Source organism: Amblyraja radiata, chromosome 14 (assembly GCF_010909765.2).
Source record: "Amblyraja radiata isolate CabotCenter1 chromosome 14, sAmbRad1.1.pri, whole genome shotgun sequence".
NCBI classification, from domain to species: Eukaryota; Metazoa; Chordata; class Chondrichthyes; order Rajiformes; family Rajidae; genus Amblyraja; species Amblyraja radiata.
In genome coordinates, this window is record NC_045969.1 from 17,710,522 (window position 1) to 17,725,960 (window position 15,439).

The 15,439-nt window shown below is 42.6% G+C and overlaps 1 protein-coding gene across 4 annotated transcripts in view; it reads left to right on the forward strand.

The window, feature by feature from the left end:
* Positions 1–15,439, forward strand: part of col8a1 (collagen type VIII alpha 1 chain) — a 98,127-nt gene that overhangs the window by 13,537 nt on the left and 69,151 nt on the right. The window contains exon 1 of one of the 4 annotated variants that reach the window (XM_033032646.1): positions 5,902–5,987. The exons of the other annotated variants lie outside the window; for them this stretch is intronic. Coding sequence (XP_032888537.1) covers positions 5,917–5,987 — 71 coding nt within the window. The 5' untranslated portion in view covers positions 5,902–5,916. Of the gene's footprint in view, positions 1–5,901; positions 5,988–15,439 lie in introns of those variants that run through there. 4 annotated transcript variants of the gene reach the window in all.

The window sequence follows — 15,439 nt, forward strand, 5'->3', positions numbered from 1 at the left end:
CATTCAAATGTATATGGCTATTTAAGATGGGTGATAGAACATAGAACAGTACAGCACAAGAACAGGCTCTTTGGCCGAAGATGATGCCAAAACATCCAAAAAATCCTCTTGAATGTCACTATTATATCTCCATCAACCACCACACCCGACAACACGTTCCAGGAACCCACCACCCTCTGTGTAAATAAAATGCCCTCTAGTAATTGATTTTTCCATACTGGGGGAGAAAGTTTTAATTGTTGCCAAACAAACCAGTTCGCACTGGAAAAAATAATAATTTTATCAATGTTGTGCATTTTGTGGTGATGTTGACGAACATGGTCAGGGAATGGGATAGTAATGTGGAGAGTATGAGAGGGGTTCTAGAGTGGATAAATTATTACTGGGTGGAAGAGTCAGGGTCTTTTCTGGGTAAGTGATGGAAAATGAGGCTGAGGTTATCAGAGTTTAAAGACTGAAGAGAGCTGATGCAGAGGCTGACTTGAAAATGATGGTGAGTATAGAGAGTCAGTAATAGGCTGGATAGTGGGGTTGCATGATGGAGATGAGGTACTGTGATCAGGGAATATTTAAGGGCCTGTCCCACTAATGCGACTTTTTAGCAACTATCTTCGACCTTCAAGCTCGAGGGCACTCGCCTGAAAAACCTGAATCGACCGTTAGCGATGAAACCGCGAGCCGGATCGACTGTCTGCACAGGCACACACACACAAATACGCGAGTTTAGAAGAGTTTGCCCTCGACTCATACTCGCAGCATGGTCGACACGAGGGGGGGGGGGGGGGGGGGGGGGGGGGAGGGAGGGAGAAGGAGTGGAGACACTTTTAAGAAGCCAGAAAACTTTTAATAAAGTTGAGCGGGCATTTAACATTACCGGTCGGTTTACTTACCTTATTTTTCTCAACGAGCTTTACCTTCGACTACCTTCGATTAGCTTTGATTGCTTTTGATTACCTACGATAGCATTACAACCTACTATGATCTACCTCGACTAAACCTACAAGTAAAAAAATATAGATTTTTTCCATGGTGACCTTTTTTTACTTGCTGGCATTTTTCAGCATGTTGAAAAAAACCGCTGCGACCTAGCTGAGGCCTCGACTACGCAGGGACTACTCTCGAGCATGAAGGGGAGTTACAAAGACCTGTTAGGACCTCGTGTCGACCATGCTGCGAGTATGAGTCGAGGGCAAATTCTTCTAAACTCGCGAATTAGGTCGCCGCACTGGGACAGGCCCTTTACAATTAAATGTTGAGCCTTGTCCCTTCCTGCAAGCAGTGCTGCAAAAACATCCATTTACCCCTCCTTGCCTTGTCTTGGTTTATACAAGAGCTGAGAATATCCTTGAGGAGGCTAGCACTTGAGAAAGTGGTGTAAACCATCCCTTGAAGTACTCCTTACATTTTTGCATTTTCCACTTCATCTAAATCCGTCACTGCCTGCTGTACTCACTCTATACTCATGACTGTGTAGCCGGACATAGTGCGAGCTCCATCATCAAGTTCGCCGACGACACCACTGTTGGCCAAATGATGCCAGCACAACAACCAGACTCTCAACACCAGCAAAACCAAGGAACTGATTGTGGACTTTGGAAGGGGTAGGATAGGGACCCGCAATCCCGTTATATCAATGGTGGAAAGGGTCAAAAACTTCAAATTCCTGGGCCTGCATATTTCCGAAAATCTTTCCTGGTCCGTGAACACTGATGCAATTATAAAGAAGGCACATCAGCGCCTCTACTTCCTGAGAAGTTTACGGAGAATCGGTATGACAAGGAGGACTCTCTCGAACTTCTACAGGTGCACAGTAGAGAGCATACTGACTGGCTGCATCGTGGCTTGGTTTAGCAACTTGAATGTCCATTTTTTTTAAAACTCGGGAGAGCTCTTGGGTAAACTCGTATTGTGGGACAGGCCCTTTACTCCAGTACTTTGTGTCTGTTGTTCACAATTACCTGCCTTTCATTGCATACATTTGCTCACCAATGGGCCCTGAGTAAACAAAGTAGGCTATTCCACTTGTGAGGTCCCTCCCAATCCCCCACCGCCACGACTAGAGGAAGATGGAGGGGTGTTTTAAATAATTTGAGTAAAGCCAAGGATTTACTTACCCCTGAGTTTGACTTTTGAATCCTGCAAGTATCCAAAGATGTTCCCTGCACCCGCCATCGCTGCTTACTGAAGCACGTGTGAATGTTTGCCAGACTCCGGTGTCACCAGATTGACACCGATGTGCAGCCGAGCGTGACCAATGTGATAAGGGGCTGGAAAGCTGCAATTACTAATTTATTTATTTATTGCAAGTGCCAGTGTCGAGTTATCAGCTTAAAACAGTATTATTCTGAAATGGAGGGCAAGGAAAATTACTGAAGGGTTGTTTAGAGACTACAGTGCATTGTGACAGCATATGTAAGAAAGGCCTATGACAGTGTCAAAAATATTATACACCTTGGCCCCTAGATTTTGAGGCCCTAGGCTTCAGCCTACTAGGCCTATATGCAAATCCAGCACTGACAGCAGGGGGCTGAGCACACAGCCTTGAGGTGCTCCCGTGCTTATTGTTATCGAAGATGACACAATTCCAACAATATGGACAGACTGTGGTCAGTGAATGAGGAAGTCGAGGATCCAATTGCAGAGGGATGCGCAGAGACCCAGATCCGTGAGCTTGGCAACCAGCTTGGAGGGGATGATTGTATTAAACGCCGAGCTGTAGTCAATGTCAAGTGATGTATGCTTGTGGCTGCCTGCAAAGCCCTGGCCTTTTTTAAATCAAAGAAATGTCACTTCAAAAAATAATGATATTCAACAGTTTACTGGTTTGGCTGCAAATTTGATACCTGCATGTGGGAATTATTCAGACACGAGGAGACTGTAGATGCTGGAATCTTGTATAAAACACAAAGTGCTCGAATAATGCAGCAGGTTAGGCAACATCTCTGCAGTACATGGATAAGTAACATTTAGTACTTGGGACCCCTCTTCATACTGGATAGGCAACATTTCAATTTGGTCTTAAGAAGCATCCTGACCCACAACATCGCCCATCCATGTCTGGTGATGCTGCCTGGCTCGCTGAATTATTCCGGCACTTTATCTTCCATGTGGAAATTATTCAATTGGCACAATGGTTATATGATAATTAATGCATTAAATATGTCCAGAGCAGAATAGAAGTAAAACCATACTTTATTCTGCTCTTATGTTAATGTATTTAACAGATCCAAAAGTATTTGCAGTCTAAGTCAGCAGTTAGTTATTTTCCACAATTATAAGAATATCGTGCGATCAGTAAAAGAAAAAATAGTTGTCGTGAAATTGAAATTTCTCAATGTGATTTTGTTGATGCTGGATTCATAATATTACACTGATCTTGAGTTTGCAAATTTAAATGTGCTAATACTTCATAAAATCAATTAGGAATGGCAACTAGTGTTGTTTGTATGTGGATCAAAGGGATTGTGTGTACAAGGACACAAAGTGCTGGAGTAACTCGGTGAGTCAGGCTGCATCTCTGGAGAACATGGGCAGGTAATGTTTCGGGTTGGGACCCTTCTTCAGACTGCACTTCTATGAATTGTGCACAACCTCGCTGAGAATTGTGATTTATTACTTGACGCCCTGAACGCAAAAGCAGCTGTATCATTCCATGAAATAACGCTAGGCTTTTTCAACCCAATAAATAGCCTTAATCCTGCTTAAAAATGCGCGGTCAAAGCAAATTCCTCTGAGAAACCTTGCTGCCCTTTAGTATCGGGCCTGCTTCGCTCAGCGTTTTCTGGGAATGGCTGTGGCTCAAGAATTAGCAATGCTTTTTTGTTAAATTTATGCAGCAGCAGGGGTGTTCTTCACAGCACTCCCGAGAACAGCAGTTCTAGCTCCTCTCACAACTCCCTGCCGCTGAGGCACAGGGGGCAACGTCTTCAGTTGAAATAGGCACGGAGATGATGATAGGTGCTGGCAGCCCACTTAAATCGATGAAATTAGATACTTGATCCAATTAGCCTTGTGCCACTTAGTTAGGGAGTGTTGGAGTGGTTGGATTTCAAGGTACTAAGGTAACCCAGTTAATTCTTATTCACTAACAAAAGAAAGTTGCTACACCAATGCCCCCAGCATTATCCACTGTTGTAGTGTGCATTAAACAACCTTGAAAAGCAACACGTCTTCACGTGCTTTAAGGCCTAGATTCATCAACTTTTTTATTTTGTGTTGGGTCTGCAGAAATCCTGATTAATGGACTAGGTTGATGCAAGTATAACATTCTTTATGAAATTTATTTCACATTAATCAGGATTTTGTTAATTCCACCTGAGCTGTAAGAATTCTTAATTGAGAAAATCTTTTTGCGTACTGAACTTCAACACCAGAATAAGAGATTTCGGTCACAACTGGTCCACCCACATAAAGTTCTGTTACTAAGCATTTGTTTAGTGGAGTTTTGTCTAAAAGACAGACAAAGCAGCGACATTGTGAAATGTCAGCGTCGAGAAGTAACATTTCTGGCAGACATGGCTCCTTGAAAGTGACAATATGAGTATAAACAGTGGTAAAGAAGGTGTCTTGGTATGCTTGCCTTCTTCAGTGAAGTTCAGGATGTCATTTTGCAACTTTATAAAACTTTGGTTAAGCTGAATTTGGAGTATCGTGTGCATTTCTGGTTGTCCCATTATAAGAAAGGGGCTTTGAAGACAGCGAAGAAGTAAATCAAAAATGCTGCCTGGCTTAGAGAGCATTAGCTATAAAGCGAGTTTGGACAAAGAGAGTTGGTTTTCATTGGAGTGTCTGAGCCTTTTGGAGGGACTTAATAGAAGTGCATAGAATTATGAGGTGTCGGTAGGGTAGACAGTTTACCCAGGGTGGCAATGTCGTGGACTGGAGGGCATAAGGTGAGAGGGGGGAAAGTTTAAAGGAAATGTGCGAGGCATGTTTTAAAAAAGAGTTAGAGGTACCTGGGGCATGCAGGCAGGGATGGTGTTGGAGGCAGATACGATAGTGGCATTTAAGAGGCTTTTTAATAGGCACTTGGATCTGCATGGAATGGAGGGATATTGCTCAAATGCATGAAGTGGGAATCAGTTTAACTTGGCATAATTTTCAGCACAGATATTGTGGTCTAAATGGCCTGTGCTGCACTGATCTGGTTTTTTTTTATCCGCTGCAAATGGAGATTAAAATTTGGGCGACAAGAGATTGCATATGTCGGAATTGGGCACAAAAAAACAGAATACTGAAAGAACTCTGCTGTCAAGCAGCCTCTTCAAACGCTCTTTTTTCCCTAATTCATGCACCTGTGGTTCTTCTAGTTTTCTGTGGTTTAAAAATAAACTATCAGACGAGCTCCAATAATGTGTTGCAATCATACTGTACTTTTAATGTCAATATCAGATGATCACTGTCATTCTTAGTGGACAGTTCTACAAGGATTATCTTTCGCTGAATATCTTCTTGGATTTGACATGTTTGAGTTCATCGATCGGGGCATAGAATACAGGAATTGGGATGTTATGTTGCGATTGTACAGTCCATGGGTGAGAGCCAAAGGTTCCTGTGGTTTTTACCGAGACTGGAGTGCTTGCGATGTAAAAAAAGCTGGACAGCCTCAGTCTCTCTTTCCCTGGAGTGTAGGAGACTGAGAGATAACCATGTAGAGGTACGTAAAATTTAAGGGATTGTAGCTAAGTTGAATGATCGCAGTCTTTTTTTCCCCCAGGGCAAGTAAGCCTAAAACTAGAGGACATGGGTTTAAGGATATTTTGTAGAGAATGTGCTGCCGGAGAAAGCCATAAAGGCAGGTATATTTACAATGTTTAATGTTTGGGATAGGTATGTTGTTAGAAATTTTTAAGAGGGATATGGGCGAAATGCAGACAAATGGGGCCAGCTTGGATAGATCCTGGTTGCCATGAACAAATGGTCTATGACTCTATTATGACTACTAGATGTTGGACCATTCGTCTTTCATCACTTGTGGAGACCAAGCAGTAAGTCCCAGCAGAATTCTCAGCAACAGGGCATCTTGGTGTAACCTGATTCTGTCCTTGTGCTATGTCTGTATTATTTAGCAGTCAGTGCAGAGAACTTGTGTTCCTCGAGATCCAATTCTCAATGTCACAGGGACTGGTTGAAGCCATAACAACATAAGAAAAAAATCTTGAAAAGAAGAGCAAGACCACAATGCCAATTGTTAAAATGTTTACATTGATGAGCCACATACAGTATAGACCTTTTTTTTAAATTAAGTTACAGAGCAAAACATAACTACTTTCCAAATACAAAGGATTAAACTGCCACTGGCTGCCGCCAGACATATATATCTACTCTTTGGAGGAGGGAGGGCTGTCTCTGTGATCCATGTTATCCAATAAAGATCAATATTATTCCAAGCAAAGTCTTATTGCTGCTGCAGTAAATCCTGCAACTGCATAATGTGAAGTTCCCACAACCCTTCGCTGGTTAGTGTTTGCCTTTCCAGTGCATTTGTCTTGTCTTGTGGCCATCACTCCGGAAGAGTCCTCCAGGGACTATACTGGAAGTATCTACACCCACTAGGGACATTTTTTACATTTACCAAGTCAATAAACCTACAAACCTGAACGTCTTTGGAATGTGTGGGAGGAAGCAGGAGATCTCGGAGAAAACCCACGCAGGTCACGGGGAGAATGTAAAAACTCCATACGGACACCACACGTAGTCTGGATCAAACCCGAGCATTCGCTGTAAGGCAGCAACTATACCGCTGCGCCACCATGACCGCATTTGTAAGGACCAGTTTTATAATGGCACGAATAGAATTTTGGAAGTTGCCTAATTATGTTACTGGGACTTTGGACCAATGAGAGGAAGTTGTTTAGAAAATTGTTCAAAGGGAAGCCATAAAGAATAAGGTAGAGGAATAAGCAGTTAAAACTAATCATCTGAAACAGGGTCCCGACCTGAAATGTCACCTAGTTTAGATTATTATTATTATATTATCACATGTACCGAGGTACAGTGAAAAGCTTGTTTGTTGTGTGCTATCCAGTCAGCGAAAAGTCACGCCTTCCACAATGTACAGATACAGGATATAATGATGGCCATCCTTAGGAATGGAGATCAAACTGTACACAATATTTCCAAACTTGAAGCAGCATCTAACTCCAGTGTCAATGCATTCCCTACCTCTCGGTCTGGGCACTGCATCTAAACTCAGACTGCACTCCAGTTCCCTTGCTGAGTCCAGCAGGAGTTCTGAGGGAACAGATATTCTCATTTCATTCTCATTGTTACACTAGCTGTGGCAGCTGGCACAGACCTGATCATTTGAAAAGGGGTGCAGCTTTTAGAAACATAGAAAATAGGTGCAGGAGGAGGCCATTTGGCCCTTCGAGCCAACACTGCCATTCATTGTGATCATGGCTGATCGTCCCCAATCAATAACCCGTGCCTGCCTTCTCCCCATATCCCTTGATTCCAATAGCCCTGAGAGCTCTATCTAACTCTCTCTTAAATCCATCCAGTGATTTGGCCTCCCTAAGGAGGACACAAACAATCTTCCTGATGTACGAGCCAGAGGATCTGGGGTGACAGAGGAACTGAAGGAAATCCACATTAGGCAGGAAATGGTGTTGGGTAGACTGAATGGACTGACGGCTGATAAATCCCCAGGGCCTGATGGTTTGCATCCAAGGAGGTGGTTCTTGAAATCGTGGGCACATTGGTGATCATTTCCCAATGTTCTATAGATAAGGATCAGTTCCTGTGGATTGAAGGGTAGCTAATGTTATCCCACTTTTTAAGAAAGGCAGGAGAGAGAAAACAGAGAATTATAGACCAGACATCGGTGGTGGGAAAGATGCTGGAGTCAATCATAAAATATGAAATAGCAGTAGATTTGGATTGCAGTAACAGGATCGGTCCAAGTCAGCATGGATTTACGAAAGGGAAATCATGCTTGACTAATCTTCTGGAATTTTTTGAGGATGCAACTAGGAAAATGAACACGTGGAGAGCCAGGGGATGTAGTGTACCTGGACTTTCAGAAAGCATTGATAAGGTCCCACATAGGAGATTAGTGAGCAAAATTAGGGCACACGGTATTGGGGGCAGAGTGCTGACATGGATAGAAAATTGATTGGCAGGCAAGAATGAACGGGAGCCTATCAGAATTGCAGGCAGTGACTAGTGGGGTTCCGCAAGGCTCGGTGCTGGGACCGCAGCTATTTACAATATATATTAATGATTTAGATGAAGGGATTATGTAACATTAGCAAATTTGCAGATGCACAAAGCTGGATGGCAGTGTGAACTGTGAGGAGGATGCTATGAGAATGCAGGGTAACTTGGACAGGTTGGATGAGTGGGCAGATGCATGGCAGATGCAGTTTAATGTGGATAAATGCGAGGTTATCCACTTTGGTAGCAATAACAGGAAGGAAGATTATTATCTAAATAGTGTCAAGTTGGGAAAAGGGGAAGTACAATGGAATCTGGTGGTCCTTGTTCATCAGTCATTGAAAGCAGGTACAGCAGGCAGTGAAGAAAGCAAATGGCATGTTGGCCTTCATAACAAGAGGAGTTGAGTATAGGAGCAAAGAGGTCCTTCTGCAGTTGTACAGGGCCGTAGTAATAATAATAATAATAAATTTTATTTAATGGGCGCCTTTCAGACATCTCAAGGACACCTTACATAGTAATCGGAATAACATATAATCGGAATATAACAAGTAATAAAGACATCACAGAGACACAAATTAAAAACAGAATTCAATCCAAAAATAGAAAATCAAAAACACAGTGTGAAGAGAGAGCAGCGGCAGCCAAAGCGCGCCAGCGTCCACTCTCTCTTCACGGCAGCCATCTTGGACACAGACCTACAGGACTACAATTAGACAAAAAAATCATCCCCCCACAGTGGATAGCACTGTGGGGGAAGGCACAATGTCCAGTCCCCACCCCATGTTCACCCCAAAGTCAGGCCTATTGAGGCCACCGCAATTGCCTCTACGGAGGCCCGATGTCCCTGGCCGTTCTCACCGGGTGGTCTTGCCCCGGCGTCGGGAGAGTCCTTTCGGCGGCTGGGCCACCTGGAACGGCCGCTTCCTGGTTGGAGCCCGCGGCTGCCGAAGCCGACAAGGCCGCGCCGGTTTGGAGCTCTCAGGCTCCCGATGATAAAGTCGGCGCCGCCTCTCCGCACTGCCGCCTCTCCGCACTGCCGCATCTCCGCACGCCGCCTCTCCGCTCCGCAGACCCGCAGCCCGGAGATGTTGCTCTCGGCGGTCCAGCGCGTCGCTCCAGCGAGGCGACCCAGGCAAGGCATCGCCCGCTCCACTCCGCTCCGCTCCAGCGCTCCAATGCTGTGCCGCCGCCGAGGCCGAGGTGCTGGGCGGTCCCCGCCAGGAAACGGCGCTCCAAGCCCGCAGGTAGGCCACGAGGACGGGTCGACGGGCAGCCCAGAGAAAAGGCTGCCACACCGACCAGGTAGGGACCTAGAAATAAAGTTTACACCTACCCCCCACATTAAAAAGACCATATCCCCTACAAACAAAAAACAGGACTCACTAAAAACTATTTAAAAAAACGAATTTAAAACGGACGGCTGCTGGCCGTTCACCAAGATGGCTCCTCCTCCTCTCCTCCTCTGTAGTGAGACCACACCTGGAGTATTGTGTGCAGTTTTGTTCTCCAAATTTGAGGAAGGACATTCTTGCTATTGAAGGAGTGCAGCGTAGGTTCACAAGGTTAATTCCCAGGATGGCGGGACTCATATGCTGAGAGAATGGAGCGGCTGGGCTTGTATACTCTGGAATTTAGAAGGATGAGAGGATATCTTATTGAAACATTTACTATTATTAAGGTACACAAAAATGCTGGAGAAACTCAGCGGGGGCAGCAACATCTATGAAGCAAAGGAAATAGGCAACGTTTTGGCCAAAACGTTGCCTATTTCCTTTGCTCCATAGATGCTGCTGCACCCGCTGAGTTTCTCCAGCATTTTTGTGTACCTTCGATTTTCCAGCATCTGCAGTCCTTCTTAAATACTATTATTAAGGGTTTGGACACGCTAGAGGCAGGAAACATGTTCCCGATGTTGGGTGAGTCCAGAACCAGGGGCCACAGTTTAAGAATAAGGGGTAAGCCATTTAGAATGGAGATGAGGAAACACTTTTTCACACAGAGAGTTGTGAGTCTGTGGAATTCTCTGCCTCAGAGGGCGGTGGAGGCCGGTTCTCTGGAAACTTTCAAGCGAGAGCTAGATGGGGCTCTTGAAGATCTCGGAGTCAGAGGATATGGGGAGAAGGCAGGGTACTGATTGTGGATGATCAGCCATGATCACATTGAATGGCGGTGCTGGCTTGAAGGGCCATATGGCCTACTCCTGCACCTATTGTCAGTTGATTCCTTTAGCCCTAAGAGCTCAATTACTATGCTGCTTACAATATTGGTTATTCATGGAGGATGTATATGTATATCAGGGACCACTAGAAAATGTTCAGAAATTTCTTAATTGTTTTCCTGATGCAGTGAATACAGAAAGTTGGTAAGATAATGAATTATTCCACTATTTTATAACCATTGTGATCAAGGAGCTCCCTTTACATCACAGTTAAGTTGTTAGTTCCTCATTCCTCAAAACTCTTGAGATTCCTCAAATCTCTCAGTCATCTGGTGCTAATTTGATCACAATTGAGGGCAGATTCACATAGTGGTTTACAAGAATTTAAAGGCCTGATTTTATTTTGTAAACAAATCTTACAGCTGGCAGACTGAGAGTACAGGGTACTTTGCCCTCAGCTGTCTGCACTGGATGTTAATATAGATTTGCAATAAAAGTATTCTCCACGGGGCCATCCTCTATCCTGCAAGGTCTGTTTCTTAGTGAATTTAGAGAACATTTTTGAATTTTTACCAAGATTAAGATCATGAAGCCATGAATGTGACCCAGATTTCAATGAGATTACGCTGTTAATTAAAATAAAGTCAATTTCCTGGAATTTAAGCAACTAATCTGTTAATGTTTGGATCTTCTCATATGACCATTCTTTTTGGAAAATATTAAATTTTCCTATCTGACAGATTGCTTTCATTATAGCTACTTTATTATTCCTTTTTTTAAAACACAGTTTTATTGCCCCTGAATATTAAAAAGAAGTGCATGCGTGAGTGAGTACTTTTGGTGTTTTATTTTAGTTGGACTTGGTTTATTTTAAGATAAGGAATGACAGGACTGCAAAGTTTCACATGATGTAGTTGAAGGAATTGGTAGTAGCAAATAGGATAAGTATTCCACAATAACCCCTTTTTTTCAGCTTTGCCTTTATAAAGTAAAATGTGCCGGCAAAATGGATTCACTATTTAATCTGAAATTTGTGATAGAAAACATAATAAATAAAAAAAAACGTATCCATGAAAAATGTAAATAATTTCCGAGTAGTTTTCTTATGCTGTCTGGAGTGTAATGTTTTGCATTAAAGCAGCTCACTATACTCTGCATGTTCTTGGTAATTCTTATTTTTGTCTTGTTTTTCATTCCTATGCTCTGTCAATTATAAACACAAAATAATTGGTTTATTAGAGGTAGATTTTCACATGTGCTCTTTTACAAGCCTAGAAATGACAAAACAAAAAGGCCTGACAATGGGCAGCTTACACTAGTTTGGAGCTAAATCTTGAAGAGATAGGGTTTGTTATTGGAACATGCAGCAGATGTCGAAGGGGGAAGGGTGATTGATGGAAGTGATTTTTTTGGATCGCTGTGTTTATTTAGAGCAAGAGCAGAACACAGAGGACATGTGGATGGCGGATCCATCTATGACAGCAGGGAGGAATCCACGTGTATTAAAGTAAGAGGACATCTCTGATCTGGAATGGAAAGCCTCATCTTGGGAGCAGATGAGGTAAAGCTGGAGAAATTGAGAATGGGGGATGGCATCTTTGTAAGGGGTAGGGTGGGAGTTGTAGTCCAGATAACTAGGAGCCTGATAACTGATGGTCTGTTCCTTGTGATGGAGACTGAGAGATCAAGAAATGGGAGAGAGGTGTCAGAATTAGTCCAAGTGAATTTGAGGGCATGGTGGAAGTTAGTGGTGAGGTTAATAAAATCAATGAGTTCCGCATGGGTGCAAGAGGCGGTCCAGATGTAGTCATCGATGTAATGGAGCAAGAGTTGGGGAAAGATTTTTATTTTAATTCCAATTGGCCAGACCTTTATTTTTCTTAGGTACACAAAAAAGCTGGAGAAACTCAGCGGGTGCAGCAGCATCTATGGAGCGAAGGAAAAAGGCAACGTTTCGGGCCGAAACCCTTCTTCAGACTTCTTCTTTATTTTTCTTGTTCACTAACCATTACAATTGTTATTAATTCTTGATTCGATGTCAGCAATAACTGCATGGAGAATGCAAAGCTGGGCTATTCTGTTGATATGAATACATGATCGTACAGAGAATAACATGCAATTGCAGATGCCTTGTCAAAGTTACCATATGAGAATTGAGGCAGAGAGTATACAAGCACGATTATCGCATTGAAAATAGTAATGATTTTACAGTTGTGGCAATGGAGAGTGCCAAAAGGATTCAAATATTGTTATGAAGCAGGTATTCAGAGAATGGATAGAATTGAACAAAGAGACCAGATGAAAACATGAGACTAGTCCCTCAGTAATTCACTTGGCTGGTTACAATGGGGTTACAGATTTGTGATCATAAATATTATGACAGACAGATTTTAGAGGAGCTTCTCAATGAACAGCCTGGTAATGTGAGTACATAAGTAATTACCAGTAGCTCTATTTATTAGCCTGGGTTGGAGAGAGATATTGATAAGCTTGCATACAAGTGTACTATCTATCAAAATTATACAGCCAGGCCAGTACAAGACATTTTACAGAAGTTGAAATGGTCAAAAATCTTTCCCGAGCATACATGTTGATTAATGTGAGAAGAGATTGATGGATCATGTGACATTTATTTCTTAATGTGCGATTGAAGGAGTGTAATATTGAATAATTGATATTTATATTCTTGTGTCATGGCTTATTAGAAGAATAAATCTTGGATAATGGCAAAGGGATATTTTCTGGAAACATGGTGTAGACATAGATCACCTAACTATTGATTAACTATTGGTTTGATTACACCTGTGAAGTGACATTGACCTAAGTTTTAGGTGCTTTATAAATGTAATTGACACAATATTATGTAAAATATCTGGCAGTGCATGGAAGCACACAGGCAAACTACACTGCAGTTTTAAAATTAAGGACATCATCGTTGCAAGAGAAGCAGATTGTGTATTTGTGATCACATTCTTTGAGTCTGCAGAAGAAGAGAATAGTAGATCCAATCGCACCACATCGGGTGCCAAAAACATCCAACAAAAGAAGGTTCTATCTTGTAACAGAGTGCAATATTTATAAAAGGGTAGAAAAACAAAGCTTTCAGTGGAAAATGCCTGACTTCATTATCTTGATGCCTACCTGAGCTACAGTTGCAATACGAGAGATTTTCCATTTAATGACTGAAAGCTTCTTGTGAACATGCTTGAAGAGCATTACAAGGTATACTTAACACTTTCATGCCTTTTACAAGTCGCACCAGCTTCTCGTTCTCACCTAGCAAACAGCTAACAATGGCCTGTTTCCTGTATCATCATTTTCGCATATCTTTCATTCATTTGTTCTATATCTCTGTCTATGTTTTCCTTTCCCCCAATTCTCAGTCTGAAGGAGGGTCTCGACCCGAAACGTCACCCATTCCTTCTCTCCAGAGATGCTGCCTGTCCCGCTGAGTTACTCCTGCATATTGTGTCTATCTTCAGTTTAAATCAGCATCCGCAGTTCCTTCCTAAACATTTACAATAGCATTTCATTTACTATTCTTGCCTCCACACAACTTTATTCAGCTGTGGAATGCTGCTGGCTGTGAAGCTAATGTCAGGTTTTCACTGAGGGTTAGCAATTGCACATAGCTGCCCTTTGCATTGATCCCACAGCAAGTGAAAATGTGCAACAATGTTTTCAATTCTAACTAATGATTCAATTTGCCCGTTGAAACCACAAGACTACAAACATTGGCATCCTGGGCACGTACGTTTTTTGTTGTTATGGAGTTCTGTACAGGCACAAGGCACTGGATCCTGCAGCTGTGCCCGTGATTGCTAACAGCTGGATGTTTCAGTAAAGAGGGGAAGGGCAAAGGAGAATCAGTCAGCTCAGGACACATTCGCACATTTCCTGGTATCTGGTGGTGATAAACCGGGAAAATCACTGTTTCTTCACTCTTTATGGATTTGAATTCGAAACCTGGGCATGTCCTTTGATTTTCTTTTCCGCACACTGTGGCAAAAATGTATGACAATTTATTTGATTAAATAATTGCCCATTGAATATATAACTTTAAAATTGTGTGAAAAAAATCCTTATGTACTCTGTTTTAGGAAGGAACCGTAAATGAAAACACAACTTGAAACATTTAAATGTGATTTATAATTCAGGGTAGCACAGTGGCGCAGAGGTACTGCCACCTTACAGCGGCAGAGACATAGGTTCGATCCTGATTACGGGTGCTGTCTGTACGAAGTTTGTACGTTCTCCCTGTGACCGTGTAGAGTGTTTCGGGTGCTCCGGTTTCCTTTCACACTCCAAAGACGTGCAGATTTGTAGTTTAATTGGCTTCAGTAAAAATTGTAAAGTATCCCTAATGTGTGGGATAGTGCTAGTGTACGGGACTGATCGCTGGTTGGCGTGGGTTCGATGGGCTGAACGGTCTGTTCTGTATCCCTAAAGTCTAAAGATTTCTGCCTCGTTCTCTGGCGGCTTTTGGTTAGTTCCCATGGTACACCAGTCATTGAAAGTAGGAATGCAGGTGCAGCAGGCAGTGAAGAAAACAAATGGTATGTTAGCATTCATAGCAAAAGGATTTGAGTATAAGAGCAGGGAGGTTCTACTGCAGTTGTACAGGGTCTTGGTGAGACCACACCTGGAGTATTGCGTACAGTTTTGGTCTCCTAATCTGGGGAAAGACATTCTTGCCATAGAGGGAGTACAGAGAAGGTTCACCAGACTGATTCCTGGGATGGCAGGACTTTCATATGAAGAAAGACTGGATAGACTCGGCTTGTACACGCTGGAATTCAGAAGATTGAGGGGGGGATCTTATAGAAACTTACAAAATTCTTAAGGGGTTGGACAGGCTAGATGCAGGAAGATTATTATTAGCGACCTTTATTTTGATGCAAGGAGCAATCAATCAATCAACCTTTATTGTCATCTTGCAAGCAACAGTTGTACAGTGCAAAATGAAAAGACGTTTCCCAGGGAATAGCGGAGCATCGCACATGAAATTTAAAACATTTCACACATAATAACACTAAAAACAATCCAGTCCCTGATGGAACATTATAAATAGTTAAAAGCAGGTAAAACACAACGTTAAAATACAATAACCCAATCATAAAA